Source organism: Dipodomys ordii, unplaced genomic scaffold (assembly GCF_000151885.1).
Source record: "Dipodomys ordii isolate 6190 unplaced genomic scaffold, Dord_2.0 Scaffold2, whole genome shotgun sequence".
Classification (NCBI taxonomy): Eukaryota; Metazoa; Chordata; class Mammalia; order Rodentia; family Heteromyidae; genus Dipodomys; species Dipodomys ordii.
In genome coordinates, this window is record NW_012267218.1 from 35136997 (window position 1) to 35159808 (window position 22812).

General features: G+C 39.0%; 1 protein-coding gene across 1 annotated transcript in view; it reads left to right on the plus strand.

Annotated features, from left to right (window-relative positions):
* The window catches only part of Ccdc175 (coiled-coil domain containing 175), a 51315-nt gene that overhangs the window by 17547 nt on the left and 10956 nt on the right, over positions 1–22812 (plus strand). The window contains exons 7-16 of the mRNA XM_013013929.1: positions 3945–4054; positions 6801–6882; positions 10138–10274; positions 13023–13133; positions 13737–13808; positions 14825–14960; positions 16104–16259; positions 20248–20322; positions 20406–20496; positions 21394–21473. Coding sequence (XP_012869383.1) covers positions 3945–4054; positions 6801–6882; positions 10138–10274; positions 13023–13133; positions 13737–13808; positions 14825–14960; positions 16104–16259; positions 20248–20322; positions 20406–20496; positions 21394–21473 — 1050 coding nt within the window. The remainder of the gene's footprint in view (positions 1–3944; positions 4055–6800; positions 6883–10137; positions 10275–13022; positions 13134–13736; positions 13809–14824; positions 14961–16103; positions 16260–20247; positions 20323–20405; positions 20497–21393; positions 21474–22812) is intronic.

Here is a 22812-nt window from a genome sequence, read left to right on the forward strand (position 1 = left end):
GGGGGGGAGGAAGGATTGGGTGGGGGTCGGCAGGGGGGGAGGGGAGGATGGGAAGGGATGTGAAGGGCAAACAAAGGAGGAGGCTACAATGCTTGATAAGAAATGTACTCATTATCTTGCCCATGTAATTGTAACCCCTCTGTACAGTATGTTCACAATAAAAAATAAAAAATAATTGATTTTGGCATGGGAGGGGAGATGGGGAGTGGGGGGGGTGGGCAGATGGGAAGGGATGGGAAAGGGAAACAAAGGAGGAGGCAACAATGCTTGGTAAGAAATGTACGCATTATCTTGCTCGTGTGATTGTAACCCTTCTGTATGATATTTTCATAATTATATATGCATATATATAAATTGATTTGAACGCATCTTTATGCTATTCTGGAAGAGAAGTTTTGACATGTTAACGTTTTCTGACATTCTGTGTGGGGTGGGTGGGCGTGCCAATACTGGGTCTTGAATTCAGAGCCTCATGTTCCCCCTGGCACTCTACCATTTAATTCAGACCTCCACTTCTAGCTTTTTGGTGGTTAATTAGAGATAAACATCAGTTGAATCTGTGTGCCCTAGGCTGGCTTAAATAGTAATCCTCAGATCTCAGCCTCCTAAATAGCTAAGATTACAGGTATGAATCACTAGCACCCAGCTTCTGACTTTTTATTTTTTAAAGAATCACAGTACTGTGCTTTTCTTCTTTAGGAATATAGTGGGCAGAGGAAGTTTTGGTTGTCTTTGGTACAAACTGTATATGAATAGCTCAAATACTATGAGTCATTGATTTTTTTTAAATCCTCTAAAACTAGCTAACTATGTGTGATAACCTTACAATCTGCATTAATGTGAGGTAGAATTAACTTGAAAAACAGACCATTTGTCTACTTGAATTACAGAAGACCTCACAATTTTTCAGTTTGTTTGTTTTTAATTTTTGGTCAGTGGCGGTGGGTCTTGAACTCTGGGCCTGGGTGCTGTCCCTCAGCTCTTCGGCTCAAGGCTAGTGCTTTGCCACTTGAGACACAGTACCACTTCTGGATTTTTGGTGATTTATTGGAGATAAGGGTCTCATGAACACTCCTGCCTAGGCTGGCTTTGAACTGTGATCCTCAGATCTCAGCCTTCTGAGTAGCTAGGATGACAGATGTGAGCCACTGGCACCCAACTAGTTTAATTTTTTTAAATCATCACATGTATTAAAAACCAGCACGGTAACATGTATTTGTGAGGATTTTCTTTATTTTAAAAATCAGAATATTGATGTTATAGAAGGTGACTGCAAGTATGAAGAGGTTAGTATCATTAATATCATTATGTACTCTGTATCAATCAAAGCAGAAATACCTTCTACCACAATTAGTTGAATGAATCATTAGAATATCTGTTCTATGTGTATTGAAAATCATGTAAAACCAAGCTCATGTCACAGTGACACAGAATCATGGCTCTGCTCACTTTAATTACAGTATATCAGTTATATCCAATTAGGTAACAGTTATAAAAAAATAAAATATTTGGGGCTGGGAAGATGGCTCAGTGGTAGAGCACTTGCCTTGCATGCTCGATGCCCTGGGTTCGATTCCTCAGTACCACATAAGCAAAAAAGCCAGAAGTAGTGCTGTGGCTCAAGTGGTAGCGTGCTAGCCTTGAGCTGAAGAGCTGAGGGACAGCGCCCAGACCCAGAGTTCAGACCCCATGACCGGACCCAAAAATAAAATAAAATAAAATATTTCTCCCAATATGGGCATTTAAGGTATCTGGTTTTGGATTGTGTGTGTGTGTGTGGTACTGGGATTGAATCCTAGACCTCACACATGCAAGCACTCTATCGCTTGAACTATACCCCCGGCTTTTTTTGCTATTAGTTTTCCAGGTAGGGGCTCGTGAACTTTGTCCTAGGTGGCCTTGCACTCCATACCCTCCCGCTCTCACTTTCTGAAGCTAGAATCACGGGCTTCTGCCACCATGCTTTCTCGTTTTTTACATTTCAACATAGTAAGGATGAATAAATCAGACCAGATTTACAAGAAAATATAGAAGTGACACAAACCATATTTTGCCTGTATGCTCGAGTTTATATTTCCAGTTTGGGCCTAATAGATCATAAATCAAACACCCCACAAAACCTAACATGGGGAAATTAAATATATGTTCCTTAATTTCTATCCCAAGATCTGTAGGGCCAAATTAGATGGCAACTATAAACTCATCCCAAGTCGTCCTCCATCTTCTCAGTCCAGCCTGCCTGAACTAGAATGGTATATAAAACTAGTGTGTATATAATGTATATTACAAATATGTATACTATGTATATTATACATGTATGTTTATATATATTATATATATTCTTTGCCTGTTGCAAAGAATTTTTGTGGAGAAAAAAATGTTACCATGCTTATTATCAGGCTATTAGCTCAGGGCTTTGTATTTGGTAATGATTCCACATCTGGTTATGGACCCAGACCACACGGAAGTTAAGATTTTTGTTGCTGTTTTGAGAAACAGTCTCACTGTGTAACACAGACTGGCCTGTGGTTTTTCTCAAACTCATAATTCTCAACCTCCTAAGTGCTAGAAGTTCAGATTAACCTACATGTAGCACTTTTCCGTTGTAAGACTCTAGCCAGGTCAAGGTGATGCAGTGTTAGCAGAAGAGAATAAATGGGTGGGATTCTAGGGCAGGCCACACATTCAGGTAAAAATGACTGACACCTAGAAGTAACACGTCAAGAGAAACAGACCTTCAGCATTAGCCATGAGCCTGATAATTTATCAGAGATTTTTCAACACGCTAACTTTGATGGCAGTCCTAGAACTTCAGGCTCCTATTAACTCTAGTACTAGCTGTGGCCCACAAGTTTAGCCTTATAGATGCTCTAGAGAAAGAAACTGCTTTGAGTAGTTTTCACGCACCTATTGTACACCCACAGGTGTTTTTCTTACCCCACCAATGTCCAAAGCTAGATAGTTTAAATAATCTGTCTCCATGTCAGAGAGATGTGATGGCTGTCTTATTTAACACTTTGTTTAAGACCAATTTATTTGAAGCTGAGAGCTGGTGGCTCACATCTGTTAACCCTAGCTACTCAGAGGCTGAGATTAAGGGCTTGAAGCCAGCCTGGGCAAAATATAAATGAGACTATCTCCAATAAACTACCTTCCCCTAAAAATAAACGCAGAATAAAAGCTAGTGGTAAAACACTACCCATGGGCAAAGGAAGCTAAAGTACAGCTCCCAGGCCCTGAGATCAATCCAGCTCAAGGACTGGCATAAAAATAAATAAGTAAGTAAATAAATAAATAAGAACAATGTATTTGAGCAACCTTCCCTCATCTATTTTCTCTCATAAGGTGAAATGAATTTGTTTGATTTCCCTCTTCTTTATACCACAACTTCATTGTAAAAGTATCTGTTCTACTATTAATTTTCCCCAACAATTTTCCATCTTTTAAGGCCCAGTGTGTGTTCATTCTTTCTCATATTAACCTGAGATAATACCTTGAAGATAATTATGACAATACTAATTGTCATAAAAGTAAGAATTTACTTACATTTTCAAAAAATGTTAGATAAAATTTGTTCTGTATTACAAGTTTTTAAAATTTATTTAATAGTGTTCACATTCTCATTGCTGTGTTCAGTCATCCATCACATTTAAGTTTAGGTTTTCTGATGATTTTACTATTATTTTTGACCAAATTTAATAATTATAAGGATTAGAGCGCTAGCCTTGAGCTGAAGAGCTGAGGGACAGCGCTCAGGCCCAGAGTTCAGGCCCCACAACCAGACCCCCCAAAAATAATAATAATTATAAGGATTACTTTTTTCCTACTAAAGGATAGTCCCAGTGTACATAATGAATGATTCATGAATATTTAGTGAAATGGAACTGCTGTTATGAATCATTTGATGATAATTGTATGTCATACTTCTGTTGAATTTCCAATAGGATGTTAGTGAGCACAATTTAGAGACATCACGATTACAGTCAGCAATAAAGACCTGGCAAGAGCAGGTTGAAAATATGAAGAAAGCTTGTACTGTTATGGACGGAAAAATGTGAGTGGTATTCCTTTTTACTGAAGTAAGTCTAGTTTTCTACCATTGGTTAAACACATGAGACAACCACTTTACAAAGACAAAAGGTATATTTTGGTTCCCAGTTTTTTTCTTTTCTTTTATTGTAAAGATGCTGTTCAGAGGGGTTACAGTTACATGAGTAAAATAATGAATAAATTTCTTGTCCAGTATTGTTACCCTCTCCTTTGTTTTTCTCCTACTACCCCTTCTTTCCCCCATCTCCTCCACTTCTCCCCCCACCAAAGTTGTGAATTCATTTCCAATATAGTGTCTTGTAAGTATCATTGTTGCAATGGGTCATCCTGTGTCCTTGTCTCAGCATTTTGTTATTCCCTTTCTCCTCCTCAAATTAGATAAATGTATATACAAGATGCAGGGTACCAAAATCAAATACAGTGACAACAGGGGATTTACCATAGGAGGAAGAACATACAAAAGAAACAAAAAAAGAAATCACATAGTACAGTAAAAACAACAACAACGAAAAACCTCTTGTGTCCATATCTTGGGGTTCATTTTGCTTAGCAGCATCTTATATGGTCATATGTACATAACTTCTGAGCTTTTCTGCTCATCTGCTAAGATTATCCTAGACATATACTAATTGTTGCAAATAAGGAAAACCACAGGACCTATAAGGTTCCAGTCCATGATCATTTGGCTCCATTGTTTGGTGCCTATGGCAAGGCAGCACATGATGGTAACAATGTATAGCAGAGAAAATCCATTTACCTCATAGTCAGGAAGCCAAAGGAGGAGGAAGCCACTGGGGTGATAGAGTACTTTCCATGGGCGTGTCAGCCAAAGGCCTAAAGGCCTCCCATGAGGCCCCATCTCTTAAAAGCTCCACAATCTTCCAGTATTAAGTCTTTAATATATAATCCTTTAAGGGATACTTAAGGTTCCCCAGTCAATATGCTACTCTCATTTTTAAATATGTCTTTAATACTTCAGTGGAAATTATATTTGCTTAGTTTACCCAGATTTGTGTGAGAGCTTCACAGAATCACCTGTTCATTTTGAGATTAGCTAGTCTTACCGATGACCAAGAGAATTTTTTTTAATGAGGATGATGTCATCACTTTGGAAAAATGGAAAAACTCAGAATGTGTTATCCTCACTTCCATTCATGACTCCCTACAAACAAAACTGCCAGAAAAGGAAGTGTTGTGGGGATATGTTGTTTGTTATATGCTGTTTATACTTAAAGTGGCCTACAGAACCTGCTGAGAAAATACAAGCAGGCCTTGTAGAAAAATATTCCCTACGTCCAAAAGCTCACATCTGTGAGCTTTCCCTCATGAAAGTACCTTGTTCTCTTTATCTGCGTCCAGTTTTCTTCTTGGACGACACATAGCAAAGCCCGCCTCTGCCAAACCTTGGGAAACGACCTGTCACCTATTTTCAGTTTTGGTACTAATTAAGCTTTCCTACTTCTGAAATCTTATGATACTAGGTATAAACATTACTTATTTATACATATTATATATATATGTATATACCATAATTGATTTTTTTCTTTTTTTAATTTAATTTAATTTTATTTGTGAACATACTGTACAGAGGGGTTACAATTGCATGGGCAGGATAATGCATACATTTCTTACCAAGCATTGCAGCCTCCTCCTTTGTTTACCCTTCACATCCCTTCCCAGCCTCCCCCCTCCCCCACCGTAATTGATCTTAAACAGAGTTTTTAATGTTCTACAACCCTGAAACAGCTCTTCTCATTGACATTCCAGGTCATTTAATGTAACACCACCATTGACCTCTGTATCCAAACTAAAAAAGCCTAGGAGTCATTCACTACTTCTGCTTTCCTCTTTACCTAGCCCTAACCCATTGCAGTTACAAATGGTTACAAATCCAGAGGCTCATCTTATTACCCTCATCCTTGATCTATATCTAGACTGCACTTAATGCTGCCTGTGATCACTAAATTCTTAATCTGACTACAACTGTAGCCTTACCACATAGTTTGTTCTCCCTCGCTGTTATCTTTCTCCACAAAGTAACCAGACTCACTTCTATAAGATCAGAATCCATTTTTTGTTGCTCTTGTGTCTTAAAAAAAGTCTTCCCTTGAACTCTTATTTTCAAGTCTTTATCCCTTCAACCTTATGAAATCTTTTCCTTAAATACAGCAAGCTTAGCCTTGAGCACAAAAGCTCAGGGACAGGGCCTCACGATCGGCATAAAAATAATAAAATTTAATAAATATTGCCAGATGTAGCCTGCCTCTGGGTTTTCTCCTTTGCTGTCTCTTCTTCCTTCTGATCTGTTCATGGCTGGCTCCTTACCACTCAGCTTATCCACCAGCTGTCCCTAACCACTTGTCCGGAGGAGCATTCTTATTCTCAAGACCTTAGTCTTCTGTACCCTACTCCGTGTTCTTTGGAACATCTAACACTTTCTGAAACATATTATTGATTCTTTGATTCCTTGTGTCTATTATAACAACTCCATTAGAATGCAATTTCCATGAGAGCTGTGGATTTTGCATACATTCTATCCCTAATACCTACAACAGGTCTGGCAGAGTCTAGGTGTTTGACAATTGATTTTTGAATGAATGAATAAATAAAACATCAATTTACTAACTCAAAAGAGTAAAAGAAAGTTCTTCCTAGTAAATATAGGCTGGAACTTTCAGATGCTATAAGTAAATTTTTCTTTGCTGAAAAACAAGTCCTAATGTGACTCTGTTGATTTCCTTTGTTCATAGGAAATTTTTTGCAAAACACAAGGAACAAATAGACATAACAACTACTAATGAAAAAAGTGAATATATGAAAAAGATAAAAGAGGTAAGAAGACAGCAGTGATAGCTTTCAGATTATGGTTACATTTTGTTCTTAGTTAATATTTTAAATATGTGTGAGAAACGTGCAATTTTAAAGTTGACTAATAATTATGATTGTCAACAAAAAATGGATTGAAATATTTTATCTCCTCCCAATGTATTTTAAATATGTGAAATAGCAAAGGCTGTCCATGTGAATAGAAATTGTCTGTGAAGTGTGATAATTTTACACTAGCAATATCTGTTATTAATGGATATTTTGTGTAAATTATTTACAGAAACTATGATCTTGCTATTTTGCAGGTAAAGTATAGCAAACTGTTCCATATTTATTAAAATTAGTGTTTATTAAAAAGTATTTCAGTCAAGGTTAGCCCTAAGGAAAGTACATTTTGTTTTATTTTTCTTCTTTGTTCTTCTGAGTTTGTTTTCTTTCTCTTTTAATTTTTTTAATGTTTTGTTTTTAGCTCTAGATTTTTTGCATTTTCTAGACTTTTTGAACTCAGTTTAAAAATATTTTATTATAATGAAGTAATTGAGTCTAAGCCAAGACTTATTCACCAACCTTCATTAGAATAATGAAAACTGGAGTAGGAGGAATATGATTTTGTACCTGAGGCTTGAACTCAGAACCTGAGTGCTGTCTTATAGCTTTTCCACTCAAGGCTGAGGGCTTTACCACGTGAGCCATAGTTCCACTTCCAGCTTTTACTGGCTAATTAAAGATAAGACTCTCAAAGACTTTCCTGCCAGGCTAGCTTTGAACTTTGATCCACCTGAGTAGCTAGGATTATAGTTGTGGGCCACCAGCACCTGAGTAATACAATTAAAATCCAACAAAAGAGACTTGAATAAATATTAGTCATGTTTGCAGTATATTATTGAGTGATGATTGCATTATAAAACCTACTGTGATATGGTCCCATTTGTTTATGTACATGCACAAATATACAGACACACCAGTGATAACTGAACTTCTCTTTACTCCTGGCATTGAAGAAGAAATGCTCTTGTTATCTCTCTCTCTCTCTCTCTCTCACACACACACACAAAATACATTTGCAAATGTAACTTCCCTAGTCCTAGCATTGTAACATCATACCTTTTGTCTATATCCTCTATCTCTGTCTTATACTATGTCAATCAGGTTATAAAATTCATCTCTTTCACTATATTTTCTAAAACAAATGTAATCACAAACATCTTGGGATCTCTTGCAAGCTTGGTTGGGAATTTCAGTTGTTACATGAAAGAATCTCACTGAAGAGCACATTGTAGGGGTGGGGGCAGGGTGAGAGGGCAGTACTCAGTTTTAAACTCAAGAGCCCTGCTAGTGCTTGCTAAGCAAATGTCCTGCCACTTGGTCCATACTTCCAGCCCTTTTTTGCTTTAATTATCTTTCAGTTACAGTCTTATAATTTCACCTGGGCTGATATCAGATCATGAACTTGTAGACATGCTATGATGTCCAACATATTTTTGAGATGCGGGGCAGGGGTGTGTGAATTTCATTTGCTCAAGGTTGGCCTTAAAGGGAAATCTCTGCTACTGGAATATCTGCTACTTGATCTCTGCTACTTGAATATCTGGGATTACAGATACGAACGACTACACTGGTCCCTCATTCATCCCTTGCTGTAGGAAGTGTGCTTACCTCCCTGTTACAAAGCAAAACATCTCTTTCCATCTGAGGCCTGCACCCAGGCCTGTAAATCAGCGGAGACCTTCAAGCACTTCCCACCCAGAAGAATGACCTCCATTGCTTGCATTCTTTCTAGTTTTGGTGCTGTGAACCTTCAGCTATACAGATAGTTTTCCTTTAGAGCTAGTAGCCCTATTCTGATCCTTTTGGCTGAAAGTGCAAATGAGACAAGGTTCATTGGGTGGTCAGTTTTAAACTTGCCTTTTGTTTTCTGAGCAAAATATGTTTTTCTTTCCATTTATCCCCCTTTCTTTGTAGACGCTTCGACAGCCTTCAGGCAATGGCTCCACATTCCCCAGCTTTCACAATTATCTAATAGTCCAGGACCTATATGCTGACATAGTTCTTGTGTTTAGAAGGGCACATATAGAGAGATTTCCCTTCCATTATTAGCTCTCAGCCATATGCCAAGGATACAAGTGAGTAATGATTACCAAGGGAGGAGGCCTTGAACCATTTATTGTTTGTACTAGGGTAGAAACTGGACTGTTTGAGGAATCTATCAGAATTCTCCTGCGTTATTGAAGACCAGTTCAAAGATGACATTTAATTCTATTAAGGGTAGAGCTTTCACTTTTCTTCCCAATATCTCCCCTTGTCTTCTACCTCTTCCCACCGCAGCCCTTCCACTCTCAACTTCTGCACCGTCAGCTTTTCAAGCTTCCACACAGAAAAAACACAATGCAAGATTCGTATTTCTGTGCCTGGATTATTTCACTTAACGTAATGTCCTCATTTATGTTGTTTCACACAATAGGATTTTATTCTTTTCTAAGTCTGGACAGTATTCCCTGTGTGCATAAACCACATTTTCATTATCCACTCGCTCACTGATAGATATGTGGCAGGTGCTTCAGTGAACACAGGAGTGCTGGTGTTTCTTCCACACACTGTTTTCGTTTCTTTTGGCTCAGTAGGAGTAGCCTAATGTTTTTGTTATTAAATATTATATTCACCTGGAAAAGTTCTGTAAATATATAGTATCTGTGTATATATTTAAAAAACCTTTGGTGAATTTGTTATTCATTTGAATAACAGAAATACATTGGTCTTTTGCTTCTTGTGTGTAAGAGAGAGAGACAGAAAGAGAGAGGAAGAGAGAGGGGGGTGGAAGAGGGAGAGAAAGAGGACAGAAAGTATCCTGGGGCATGAATTCAGAGCCTGGGTTCTGTCTTTTAGCTTTCTGCTAAAGTGTTGAGTTCTATCACTTGAGCCATACCTCTGCTTCTGGTTTTTTGCTGAAGGACTGGAAATAAAAATTGCATGGATTTGTCTGTCTTGTTTCAAAATTGCGGTCATCAGATCTCAGCCTCCTGAGTAGCTAGGATCAGAGGCATGCATCACCAGTGCTGGGGTCACATGTCTATACATTTTACATCACTTATTGGACAGGGTCCAAATAAATAACTGACATTTTTACATCAGAATCAAGTCACTAGGCATTTACAGCATATTTGGGCAGGTGACCTGTGTTAGTCACTGGAAGTTGCTTGATGTACCGTTCCTCTATTGAACCATGAACAAACCTCTCAGACAACTCTTTTGTTTTTTCTCTAGGTGCTAACAGACATGCAGAAAGCCCAAGTTGAGAACAAAGATCTACGTGGGAATATGTTTATTGTTTCCAGACAACATAAGAATTTCTTAAGTGATGAGGAAAAAGCTTTTATGCAATACAAGAAGCTCTATGAAGAGTATGTTTGTTCTCATGATCCCTACATTTGTCAATGTGTCATAGTTAATGGGGTGTTGTACTTGCTGTCCAATTGCTGGTTCCCCACTAAACTCATCCTAGTTTTAAAACCTACTAACCACAATGAAATGTTCTTTACCCAGCAAAAAGTAAACATGCTTCTAATTTGGGCGTATAGTGCCAAGTAATACTCTTTGTCACACCAAATCTATTTTTAAAAAACAAAGACTTATCAGTTTTTTGAGAGAACAGTTGTGTTTTTATTTTGTGGGTCTAGCCAGAGAAAATATGAGATCTGTCTTCATTAAAAATAGCTCAACATAGAGCCGGGTGCCAGTGGCTCACATCTGTAATCCTAGCTACTCAGGAGACTGAGATCTGAGGATCACGGTTCAAAGCCAGCCTGGGCAAGGAAAGTCCATGAGACTCTTATCTCCAATAAACCACTAGAATACCTGAAGTGGCGCTGTGGCTCAAGTGGTAGAGCGCTGCCCAGAGTTCAAGCTCAACATGTATATTTTCTTTTTTTAGAGAAGGGTTTAGTTATTGACACAGAGATTTAGAAATTTCTCTTAAGGAATCACTTACCTTTTACTACCTATTTGACTCCATTTAGTCATCAAGGTTTGTTCATTTCACTTCCCAAACATATCTATACTGCTTTCCAGCTGTATTTTTTCCAACTGTATTTTGCTCCTTCATGTCTTTGTTTTGGCTTGCCTCTCAAATTTTTTTCCCATTTTGTCATTTTTCATCTCAACTTGTCTACTTTCTTTCCACACTACAAACATTACAACTGATTACAACAAACTCTTTGTCCCCTGGACTGCAAACAAATCAGAGAAGTCACGCTATCTTACCCCTCTGTACACTTAGGACCTCATACATTGCCTAAAAAGTAGTGGATATTCACCAATGTTTTCTTTATGAATATCAGAGCATTCAATTATACGATAGTTATTCCTACACTCAAAGCTAAATCTCACAGTAGTGTAATTTTGGTAGCTAGGCCTACTTACCCTTAGCTAAACTTATGTTCGTTGCTATAGTACTTAAGCTACAAAGGATTGTTACAATCCTTGTGTTGATTTTGTCCAATTGCATGGAGTACTGAGAGTGATAGTGTTAGAATTCTTCACACAAAGACGTTTCCCAGATGAATACTAAGTTGTCATTTGGGATCATAAGATGTACTGATGATAAGTAACAGTAGCCCTAGGGTCAGCTATCCTCATGGGCTTTTGTCTTAGTCAACATAAGCTACCATAACAAAATGCCATTGACTGGTTTGCTTAAACACCCAGAGGCCAGGATTCCCTCCTACCAGCTTATATATGGCTGTTTTCTAGTTAAAGAGGAAGGAAGGGATGATTTTCCAGTATCATTTCTTACAAGGACATTATTCCCATCGTGAAGACCCCACCCTCCTGACCTTCTCAAAGACCCCGTGTTTATTATGGGCACAAATCTTATGAAAACATTGACTCCTTATGATGGTCATTTCTGTCATTCCAAATCATCTAAATTTTAATTTAGTTAATTTTTTTCTCACTGTGAAGCAATGCCAGCATTCTATATTTAAATTCAAATACATAAATGTGTAAATGTAGAAAGTGAAAGCTACTTGAATCTTTCCACATTTGCGGTTAAGATTTCAAAATGTAAATTCTGGAGGAGGGGAATGGTTCAGTCCATCGCAGTTTGAAGGTGTGTCACTTTAATGCAGTACTCTCTGTTATGCACAGCCTCTTACCATAAACTTCCCCAGCCCTTATTATTCTCTCCTTCAAGTTGAGACAAATATGTCTTGACTTTTTTTTGGTTAGTTGTGGGGCTTGAACTCTGGGCCTGAGCACTGTCCCTCAGCCCTTCAACTCAAAGGCTAGTGCTGTACCACTTGAGCCACAGCGCCACTTCCTGTCTTGGCTTTTAAAAAGTCTCATTTGGTCTGTGTACTGCGTCAAGCTATTATTTAATCCTTTGATCCAGTAAGTTAGGTAGTGTAGATGTTTTATGAATGGTGGAACCTAACCACAGGTAGAGTTTCTTATCCAAGGTCGCACTGTTTTTAAGTATAGAGCCAGTACTCTTAAGTTGGTGTAACTAACTCTCCTTGCTCAGAATATCACGATGGAACTGACCTATACGCTTATCTCAGATGAGGTATGTACAATTGGTCTTGCTGCTTTGTGGTTTTATTTCAGTTAATGTTCTTTCAGTGGCTTGTAAATGTCCAACATTTTTATGAAAATTATATGTTGTAGCTACTGCTAGCAAAAATGTGTTGGTGTTTTTACTAGTTTATTTGATAAATCATTTGTATTCTAAACTTTCCAAATTACTTTTGTGTTTTTGGGTCCAGTCGTGGGGCCTGAACTCTGGGCCTGGGCACTGTCCCTCAGCTCTTCCGCTCAAGGCTAGTGCCCTATCTCTTGAGCCACAGCACCACTTCACGGCTTTTTTCTTTTTGCTTATGTGGTGCTGAGGAATCGAACCCAGGGCCTCATGCATGCAAGGCAAGCGCTCTACCACTGAGCCACCTTCCCAGCCCCTCCAAATTACTTTTGAAATTGTTCATGGTTTGCATGTTTTCTCACCCTGAGGAATTAAAAATGATTCTTTCTTGCCATCATGCATAAGTTGTTGGATTTGATCCTCAGCACTTTAGTTCAATCTTTAGGTTTTAGAAAAAAAAAATGGGAGGTCATTTCCACCTTCAACAGATAACTTTTTTTTTTAATCATGACAGAAACCAGAAACAAATAGCATTTATTGCTGAGAAAGAAAACTTCTTATCACAAAGAAAAATAGACATCAAAAACATGGAAGAAGGACTCACTGCACTTGAAGACCTTCACCAGTACTTGTTTGTTGTCCATGTGTTTGTTTGTTTGTTTGGGTTTATTTTGGTAGAGGTTATGGGGTTTGACCTCAGGTCTTTTAGGAAGGTCACTTGAGCCATGCCACCAGCAGTCTCTTGTTTTATTTTCCATTAGGGTCTTACATTTTTCCAGGACTGTCTTTAGCCCACAATCTTCCTAACAACATCTCCCACACAGCTGAGATTACTGTAACTTGTTATCATGCTTGGTGCCAATATGGTTTTTGTCTTTCATGTTTTTAATCTTCATCCTTCAGTGCATTTTTAACACATGATAACTATAAGCCTATGCCAATATCTAAGGATATTAATAACGGGCCCTTTGTTTCATAGTCTATATAAGTCATTACCATTCAACCTTTCATTATAGAAATAGATAGATCCTGAATTCTCATGATACTTTGGACACAGGTACATTTCAATGATGGAGACCAGTGGCCAGAATATGCCTGAGCATTAAACCAAGGCTGACCCTCTATTTTACATTTCTGTCATTTTAAGTCCCTTTAACTTTTATTTAAAATGTTTCTAATTAATAAAGTAGCATAAATGAAAAATCAATTATGTTTCTCTTATTTTCAGAGCAACAAATGACATATATCGAGAACAAATAAAAATCCTAGGGGATAACCTGGAAAGAGAAAATCAGAGATCGTAAGTACACATAGATAGATAGATAGATAGATGTGTGTGTTTATGAATAGTGTGTTATCAAGAACTCAAGGGTATGATTTTCCTGAATTAAGTTGCATCTAAGTTCTCTTAGATCTATATGTGTTTGTTAGCTTGAATTTTTGTTTTTTGACATTGAGCAGAACCACGGCTTTCCATTTCAACTAAGTGGAATGATCAGAGAGAGAAACTGAGCAATGCCTGGTGCTTGCTCAGGCTTCCATGTCCACCAGCAATGGTGGTAATGGATAGGGGAAAAGAGAAGAGTGCTTAAGACCCCAGGCTCTGCACATGGCCCCTGGTGGTTGTTCTTCCCTGCTAGCTCTGACCATGACTCACTTATTGAATCCCTTCTCTTTGCTCCCACCCCTGTAAAGTGAGGGATGGGAGTGGTTGTACCACATTACAAACCGTACTAAGGTGGTGAAGATCCATGGAAAGTATTTAGATCAAGTGTATCCAGCAGCCACTGGCTAATATTTAGCTGTATTTTACTGTAATGTTTTTGTTGTTGCTACTGACATTAACCTCATGATCTACGGTTCCAGTTGCACATTTTTACCATCCACCAAATTGGTAGCTTTTTTATGTGTGATAGATAAAATTGAGAAGCCCAGAATTTGAAATCTCTTCTTAGCACTTTGGGCAATTTGGAGCGTCCCCTTTTTATTTCTGCCTATGCTTCTTGCTTCTCCACACGCCCCTCAGCTTGCTCCTTGCCATGTTCCTTCAATGAAAGGCCTTGAGCTGTTTAGGGTTGTCTGTCTGCTGTTGTCTTGGACATAAGACAAACATTTCTCATTGGGGAGAAACTTTCAGAGAGAATACTGAGGAAGCTAATGTTTCCTCTTATTATTTCAGTGATTTGGGGGGACCTGCATTGTTAATGATCCAAGTTGTTTCTGAAAAATCAAAATAGCATATGTTTTGTTTGAAATTTCTTCATCTTCTTTGGTAAATTTCTGTGCTGTGGTAATTAGTTTTGGTCTGATCTCTAGTGTTATAAATCAGTGGAAAATAGCGTGTGCGAGAAAAAGGCATCAACGTTGGCTGACTGGTCTCAAGGGTGAGCTAAAAGATATTGCACAGCAAATTGAGGAGGCAGAACTGAAACGAATTGACTTATTGGAAGAGGTAAGGGAACTAAAGGTGCTTAGAATTAACATAGTTCCCTACGTTGCACATCAGTCCTTTCCTTTCAAAAGTTAATTAACTTCTTATATTAAGAGGTCTTCTTTCTGCTGACTTCAAGGTTAGAGTGAATTATTTTCCTTTCTAAGCAATGTGTCCAAAACCAGGAGATTGGTGGTTCAGACCTGGAATTGTATAATCCTAGCTATTTAGGATAGGGAGATCTGGGAATCACGGTTCAAAACCAGCTAGCCTGGGCAAAAAAATTCTGCAAGACTCTACAGTTAAGGCTGGGAAGATAGCTCAGTGGTAGAGTGCTTGCCTTGCATGCCTGAGGCCCTGGGTTCGATTCCTCAGCACCACATAAGCAAAATGAAAAAAGCCGGAAGTGGCGCTGTGGCTCAAGTGGTACAGCCCTAGCCTTGAGCTAAAGAGCTGAGGGACAGCGCCCAGGTCCAGAGTTCAGGCCCCACAATTGGACCCCCTCCCAAAAAAAAGGACTCTCCAGTTAAATTAACCAGCTAAAGAAAGAAAGAAGGAAGGAAGGATGGAAGGAAGAAAGGAAAGAAAAAAGAAAGAAAAGAAAGGAGGGAGGAAGGGAGAGAGGAAGTTAGGAAAGAAGGAAGGAAGGAGAAAGAAAAGAAAATAAAGAAAGGAAGGAAGGAAGGGGGAGGAAGAAAAGAAGGACAGAAAGGAAGAAAGAAAGAAAGAAGGAAAGAAGGAAAGAAAAAGAAAAGAAAGAACAAAAAAGGCAGAAGTGGATCTCAAGCAGTAGAACACAATAGAGTAAAAATGGTGAGTGAGAGTATGAGACCCTTAGCTCAAGTGCTGGTACCATCACATACACACAAAGAAGGAAATAATCTTAAAATAAATGCACGAGAGGAAATACAATTCAGTACTCATACATTTACTCTTTGCCCACCAACCATCCCAGAGCCTCCCACATCGCATGTCATTTGTTTGTAGATAATATATGGTGAAGAACTTAATATACAGAGGAAAAAATAATCTTTTCAGTAGTTACTGACAAATCACATAAACTGAAAAGTCATAGGCATCAATTTGCCTGGATGCTGAAAAATACAAAGCTGAACACTTACAAGAGAAATGATCTATTTCTTTTTTTTTCTTCTCTCTAATTAGACCACACAGAGACAAGAAGAAATCGAAGAATTTGTGGCTGAGATCGAAAGACTTTCAGTAGCATTAAAAGAGGAGAAGCACAAATTTGTTCGCAAACAGAAAAGGTTATTGAAAGAGTTAAACATGTATGAGGTAATTTTTGTATTGCATCTAAGTGTAATGTTGAATGACTGGGGGGCGAGCAAGATAAAATAATATTGCATGCTATTTTAAGTGGTTCCATGTAAAATAAAGAGGAACAAGAGAAAAGAGTGAAGAAAAGTAAAAGAACGTGAAGAGAATCATTTTCCCCCCCCAATGGGAAAAAAAATCACATACTTCAAATTATGCAGAAGTGCTGCCAGCATCTGCCTTGGGAGCAGTGGCACAGTACAGAAAGTGTGGGAAAATCGGAGAGAGTGAGGAGGAGGCGAGGAGACTAGTAAAGTACATCTCAGAAATCCTTCTTTAAAACAGGGTATTCTAGTGACTTGAAACCTTCCATATGCCAACCAGGGGTGAAGTAAGGTGTGAATTCCGGGGAAGGTAGAGAAAATTGGCAATGGAAGTGCCCAGTGGCCCAAAGATCACAAGTCAGCAGAACACAGCAAACGTTTGTACCTTTTCAAGATAAGGACACACCTTGAAAGGCTGGGGAGGGGGGGGGGGGGGAGGGCGGGGGGCGGGAATCATGAGTAGAGCAGAACCAGGAGGATGGTTATAGTGTTCTAGGAAAATCTAGTCCTGTTACTTTTTTTGTTGTTGTTGTCGGTTGTGGGGCCTGAACTCTGGGCCTGGGCGCTGTCCCTCAGCTCTTCAGCTCAAGGCTAGTGCTCTACCACTTGAGCCACAGTGCCACTTCCGGCTTTTTTTGCTTATGTGGTGCTGAGGAATCGAACCCAGGGCCTCAGGCATGCAAGGCAAGCGCTCTACCACTGAGCCACCTTCCTAGCCCTCGTTTAAACATTCTTTAAAAATAAGAACTACTAGTTCACTATATTATGTTGTCTGTACTTACTATGGGTAGCTCCTGTGTCTGCCACCATGTGGAGACTATTTTTGTTATTATTGCAAGTTTGAAATTTTATCTCTTTTCTGACTACAACTTTAATAATTTATCAAGAAGATAAGTCTCGGATATTTTTCACTAGCCAGTTCCTATGACAGAGAGTAGTAAGTCTTATCTCAGATTTAGGATCTTGGGTGATTCAAAATACATCTGCATGTATACATCTTTTGTATTTCATTGCATAGCATAACTGTGTATGGGCTTAACACAAAATGGTTGCTTTCTTAAAAAAAAATAGATATGGTTATCTAACCCAACATCCAAGGTCCAGAACCACTGTACAGATTTGAGATCTGAGGAGAAAGAACCATATCCAGGAAGTCTGTGCAGGTCTCAGAGCAGGAACCACTTTTAGAACTTACTGTCTTCCAGAATGATGATGGAAGAAATCAAAAGCATGTTCACACATACCTGGGGTTTTTCCTGGAACAATAGGGTGGGGGGGGTCAATCCTTCAAGTAGGGGTAGTAGCTGGGTTACCTTCACTGTCCTGGGTTACCTCCTACCCTCCCTCTGCCATTGAAGATAGCAGCAGCTACCTTGGTTTCCTGATTCAAAATGGAGTTCCCTGCTAGGTTCTGAGCCTACTTCTGTATCTCATGGAGGCCCAGAGCCTAGAAGCCCATACACATCTGCCATCCCACAGTCTCTTTCTACACTCCCCCAACCTTCCACCACCAAAAGCACTGGAAATGGGAACAAAGACCACGACCACCTACTGGGTAGCAATAACCAGCTAGCAAGGACGAACATGAATCTAGGAATTAATATAAGCTGAGTCAAAAAGTTTACCTGAAAAAATAAAACATAATAATCACCTAAAATATAATCACAAATATAAATATAATCACAAATGAATTGTGATTATTGCCAAGAAACCCTGGATTATTTTTAAGAATATATGGATGTTACAATAATAAGTGTTGGGATTTTCAATCTGATTCCCATGTATCAGTTGATTTGATACTTCTCAGTTTTCACTTAGCAAACTTGGGTAGACTTTCTTGGTCTGTTAGTTTTATTCAGACTCACAATGCGTACCTAGTTTACTGCCTTTCCCCTTCTCCCTTGGGTCTAGATGGAGTATATTGAATCACTGTGAGCATAAAAGTAAGCAGTACGTTGCAGGTACTGAGTCTCCTGTAATGAATAAAAAAGACACGAAAGGTCATGCTTCACCAGGGAGGGGTAGTGCTCTAGCCAGTTGCTAGTCTTACAGACAATAGACTATGTGGCTTGGCTCAGTTTACATGGAGCACGATGTTTAGGCTTTTAGTGAAATGTAATAAAATACACCAATATTTCTTTTCTCCCTGATGAAGCATCACAAAATGTGTGATCTCACCAGGCATGGGTGTCTCATGCCTGTAGTCCTAACTACGTGGAAGAATAAGATCTGAGAATCATGGTTTGAAGACAGCCCAGCCAGTAAAGTCTAAGACTCTTATCTCCAATTAACTAGCAGAAAGCAGAAAGTGGAGCTGTGGCTCAAGTGGTAGAGTGTGAGCCTTGAGCAAGAAAGCTAAGGAACAGTACTCAGGCCTTGAATCCAAATCTCCCAATAGTAGCATCAGTTAAAAAGAAAAGAAGAAGATCCAGCTACCCAATTGCCAAACAGTGGCATGGCTGGCCTAGATAAGTCATGGCACGAAAGACTGGCTGGATGACTTTAGAAACAGTGGTCAGACCTCCTCTGAAATTCCTCTCTTGGTGAAGTAGCTGAGTGACTCCTCCTCACTGCTGGCAAAGCAATTGGTTCCGAAGTGCAGGGCACCTGATACCACTGAGGGCAGGAATATATGAAGCACCAGAGGCCATTTCCACTGCCCAACTTCATCAAACCTACAGCCTGTCGTGACAATTGCATGGTAAGAGGTAGAAGATTTTATTAAAAAAATAATAATAACAGCAGAAGATGAAGCTGAGAATGTCTCCACAGGTAGCAGGTAAGAATTGCTTCTATCTTTGCCAAGCGTGAAGAAAAAGATGACACCATAAAAACTTCTTAATTTTAAATAGTCTTTGAAAGCAGAAAGTCCCCAAAGTGGGGACTGTTGGATTCTTCCTCCAAGGACATGGAACAGTTCAGAGAAAAACTCCACATCAGATACTGACACTTGAGGATTCCACTCTCAAAAACGGCCAATCACTTCCTGATCACTACACAGGAAAGCACACCTAGCCATCAAAACTTGTAGGTTTGGCAACATGGATGTGTTGGACAGCTTTTCATCACTAATAAAATCCCAGAGATGATAACTGATTTAAAAAAAAAGAAAGGTTTTGCTTGGCTTCCAGTTTTGAAGGTTCCAGTTTACTAAGCAAATCATTGGCTTTACACCTGTTTGGTGGACTTGCATATTGATGGCACTGAATGTGCCCTGGAGCAAACTGCTTACCTCAGGACCAGGAAGCAAAGAGGCCAGGGTCCCTTAAGGGTCTAGGGCAGCCCCTCCATGAGGCAGGGATACACCCGGAGGCCCCACCTACTAAATATTCTACCTTCTCCCCATAACAGCACTCTGGGGACTAAGATGATAACATATGAACTCCGGGGGTACATTTACCCAAACCATCACAGAGAAAGCCATATTCAAAAGGATTTCATAATCCTGTCATTGACTTTGGTATAAATTAATCATGTGTACATAGGATACTGAGAAACTTTTTTTAAGTGACACATATAGTGTTTATTTATAGGCTTCAATGAAAATGAAATTCAAACAGCTTAATACCCATATGTGAGTAATCTGGCAAATACAGGTATCAAGCGCATTTTAATTGTTTTATAAAACAATTCTTCTTTTATAAAACAAATCTTCCAAGTGACCATAAATCAGTTCTCATTACAAATTCTTAAGCCATTTTTTTTCAGGTCAACACAATTACACTTTTAAGATTACAGAGTTTAATGTTTATCGGGTTAAATTCCTAAAGCTAGCAAGATAACAAACGGGTTACTGGGATTCAGACAACCACATGGTAGAGCATGTTTACTGGGCGATCCCAATTACACCACAAGCCAGACGACTTTCAGCATTTCCTGTCTTTTTACTCTCGTCATTTCCACCTCTGCCCAAGTCTGCATTTTCATAGACCACCATAGTGCGGCCAATGATGGAATACTCGCCTGAGAGTGAGGCCAATGAGTCTTCGATGGACACTTTGGCTGTACCGTCTTTGTCAGCAGTCACATTGCCCAGATCTCCAACATGTCTTTCTTGATCTTCTGGCCCACCGTGATTTTTGGATAGAGGATTAAAGTGAGGACCTGCACTGGTACATCCTTGTGTATTATCTCCAAACTGATGGACATGGAATCCATGCTGGCCTTCAGTCAATCCTGTAATGGTCCCCTGTACCACAACTGGCCCATTTGCCTGCTGCTCGAAGTGGATGATGCCCTGCACCAGACTTTGGCCCTTCAGCACGCACACGGGCCTTCATCGCCATGATTGGCCCGCGACGCTTAGAGAGAGAACCGCTATCATGCTGTGTCATTTGGCTCATCTGTGACTAACCCCTCGCAACGTCATATGGGCTAAGCGCTTTAAGATTTGTTTAAACAAAGATTGCTTTTATAGGAGAGTGAGAAGGAGGAAATGTAGCGTTTGGGGAATGGGTATGGGACGTGGATGGGAGTATGCAAGCTTAAGTCCTCCTTTACTATATTAAGAATTAAATGATAGCCAGTGGCTTACACCTGTAATCCTTGCTACTCAGGAGGCTGAGAACTGAGGATTGCAGTTCAAAGCCAGCCCAGGCAGGAAAAGTCCATGAGACTCTTATCTCCAATAAACCACCAAAAAACCAGAAGTGGCACTGTGGCTCAAGTGGTAGAGTGCTAGCCTTGAGCTGAAGAGTTTTAAGGAACAGTGCCCAGGCCCAGAGTTCAAGTCCCACGACCGACCCCCCCCCAAAAGAAAAGGAATTAAATGAAAAATTCTTAAACTTATTAAGAAATAAAACCATAAAAGCATTCATTTTAAGAAAATTGAGCTAAGTAGAAGCTAAGTAGAAGAAGAAACATAGTTGATTCCAAGCAGACATAATAGTAGAAGTAGCACTGGGGAGATTTGATTTTTTTTAATATAGTAATACTCTTTTGGATTTTTATAATAGTAACAACAATAGTACTAGAAATGATAGTTTGTAACCGTATTTGGCGTTTAAAACTAAGTATATGTCTTTGTTTATTAACCTAAGCAACTTTGTGGACAGTTCTTTTTCTATTTCCAATAGCACAACAGCAGGAGGCTGCTTTATTGAAGAACAACATTTATCAGTTTACAAAGGACATTGCAAGATACTTTAAAAACATGGTAAAGGATGATTAGTGCGTTCTTCCTCCTCCTTCTGCTCCTCCCCTTGTTAAGGACTGGGGATCCAACCCAAAGTGTTGCCCATAGTAGACAAATATTCTACTACTGAATGGAATTCCTAACCCGTGGTTTTTTGAGACAAATTTCTGTTACATGTAGCTCAGCCTGGCCTTGAAGTCACAACCCTCCTGCCTCTGTTTCAACAGCTGCTGGGATTACATGTGTGTACTACCACACCTGGTGTCTTTTTCTTTTCTTCTTTCTTCATTACAAAATTGGTGTTTACAGATAGTACTATTTATCTGGCACCATTGAAGTTTTCATAAAATTCACAATTATTATTAAAATCATTCTCTGTTAAAGCTTTAAATTTTAATCACATGTATATGCACATGTGTAGCTGTGTACATGGGTGTGTAAATATATATATATATTATAAATCAATTTTTATATATATAATAAATAAATATATATATAATATATATTATAAATCAATTTATTATCATGTATTATTATATACATGTATATCATATATAAATATATAAGTATTAGAGAGTGTGTCAGTTTTTCCATTGCTGGCCAAGTACTCAAGAAAATCAACTTAAGGAAAGAAAGATTATTTTGGATCATGGTTTCAGAAGTTCCCTGTGGGTGGCCAGGCTCCTTTGTTTATAGGCCTTTGGAAAAGCAGAACCATTCTAAAGAAAGCACAGTGAGGAAAGCTGCTCACCTTATAGCAGCCTGGAAGCAAAGAATAGTTAACAGGAAAAGGCCAGAGCCAAGATGGACTCTTCAAACGCAAACCCACAGGAACTGACTTCTTCCCACTATCCATAGTTTTATACTCTCAATAATCTATTCAAATTTTGAATCTATCTATGCATTAAACCAAAGATTAGGTCAGAGCCCTCATGATCTAATCATCTTTGGAGCTCACCTCACAGATACAACCATTATTGGGTGATACTCATCTCCTAGGTTGCCTCTTATTTCAATGAAGTTGGGAATTAGGATGGATCTTCAAAGAAAAAGGGAGAGAGCAAGGGAGGGAGGGAGAAAGATCTAGAACAAACTCACATGTAAATACAATAGTGGGGAAACAATTCAAGAGGCCTTTGTTTTCATTTTTTAAGAGATCTTAATTTCTTTATAAGGTAGTGATTAGATTGGGTTTGCTACTTCTTTCTTTCCTCCCTCCCTCCCTTCCTTCCTTCCTTCTTTCCTTCCTTCCTTCCTTCCTTCCTTCCATCTTTCCTTCCTTCTTTCCTTCCTTCCTTCCTTCCTTCCTTCCATCTTTCCTTCCTTCCTTCCTTCCTTCCTTCCTTCCTTCCTTCCTTCC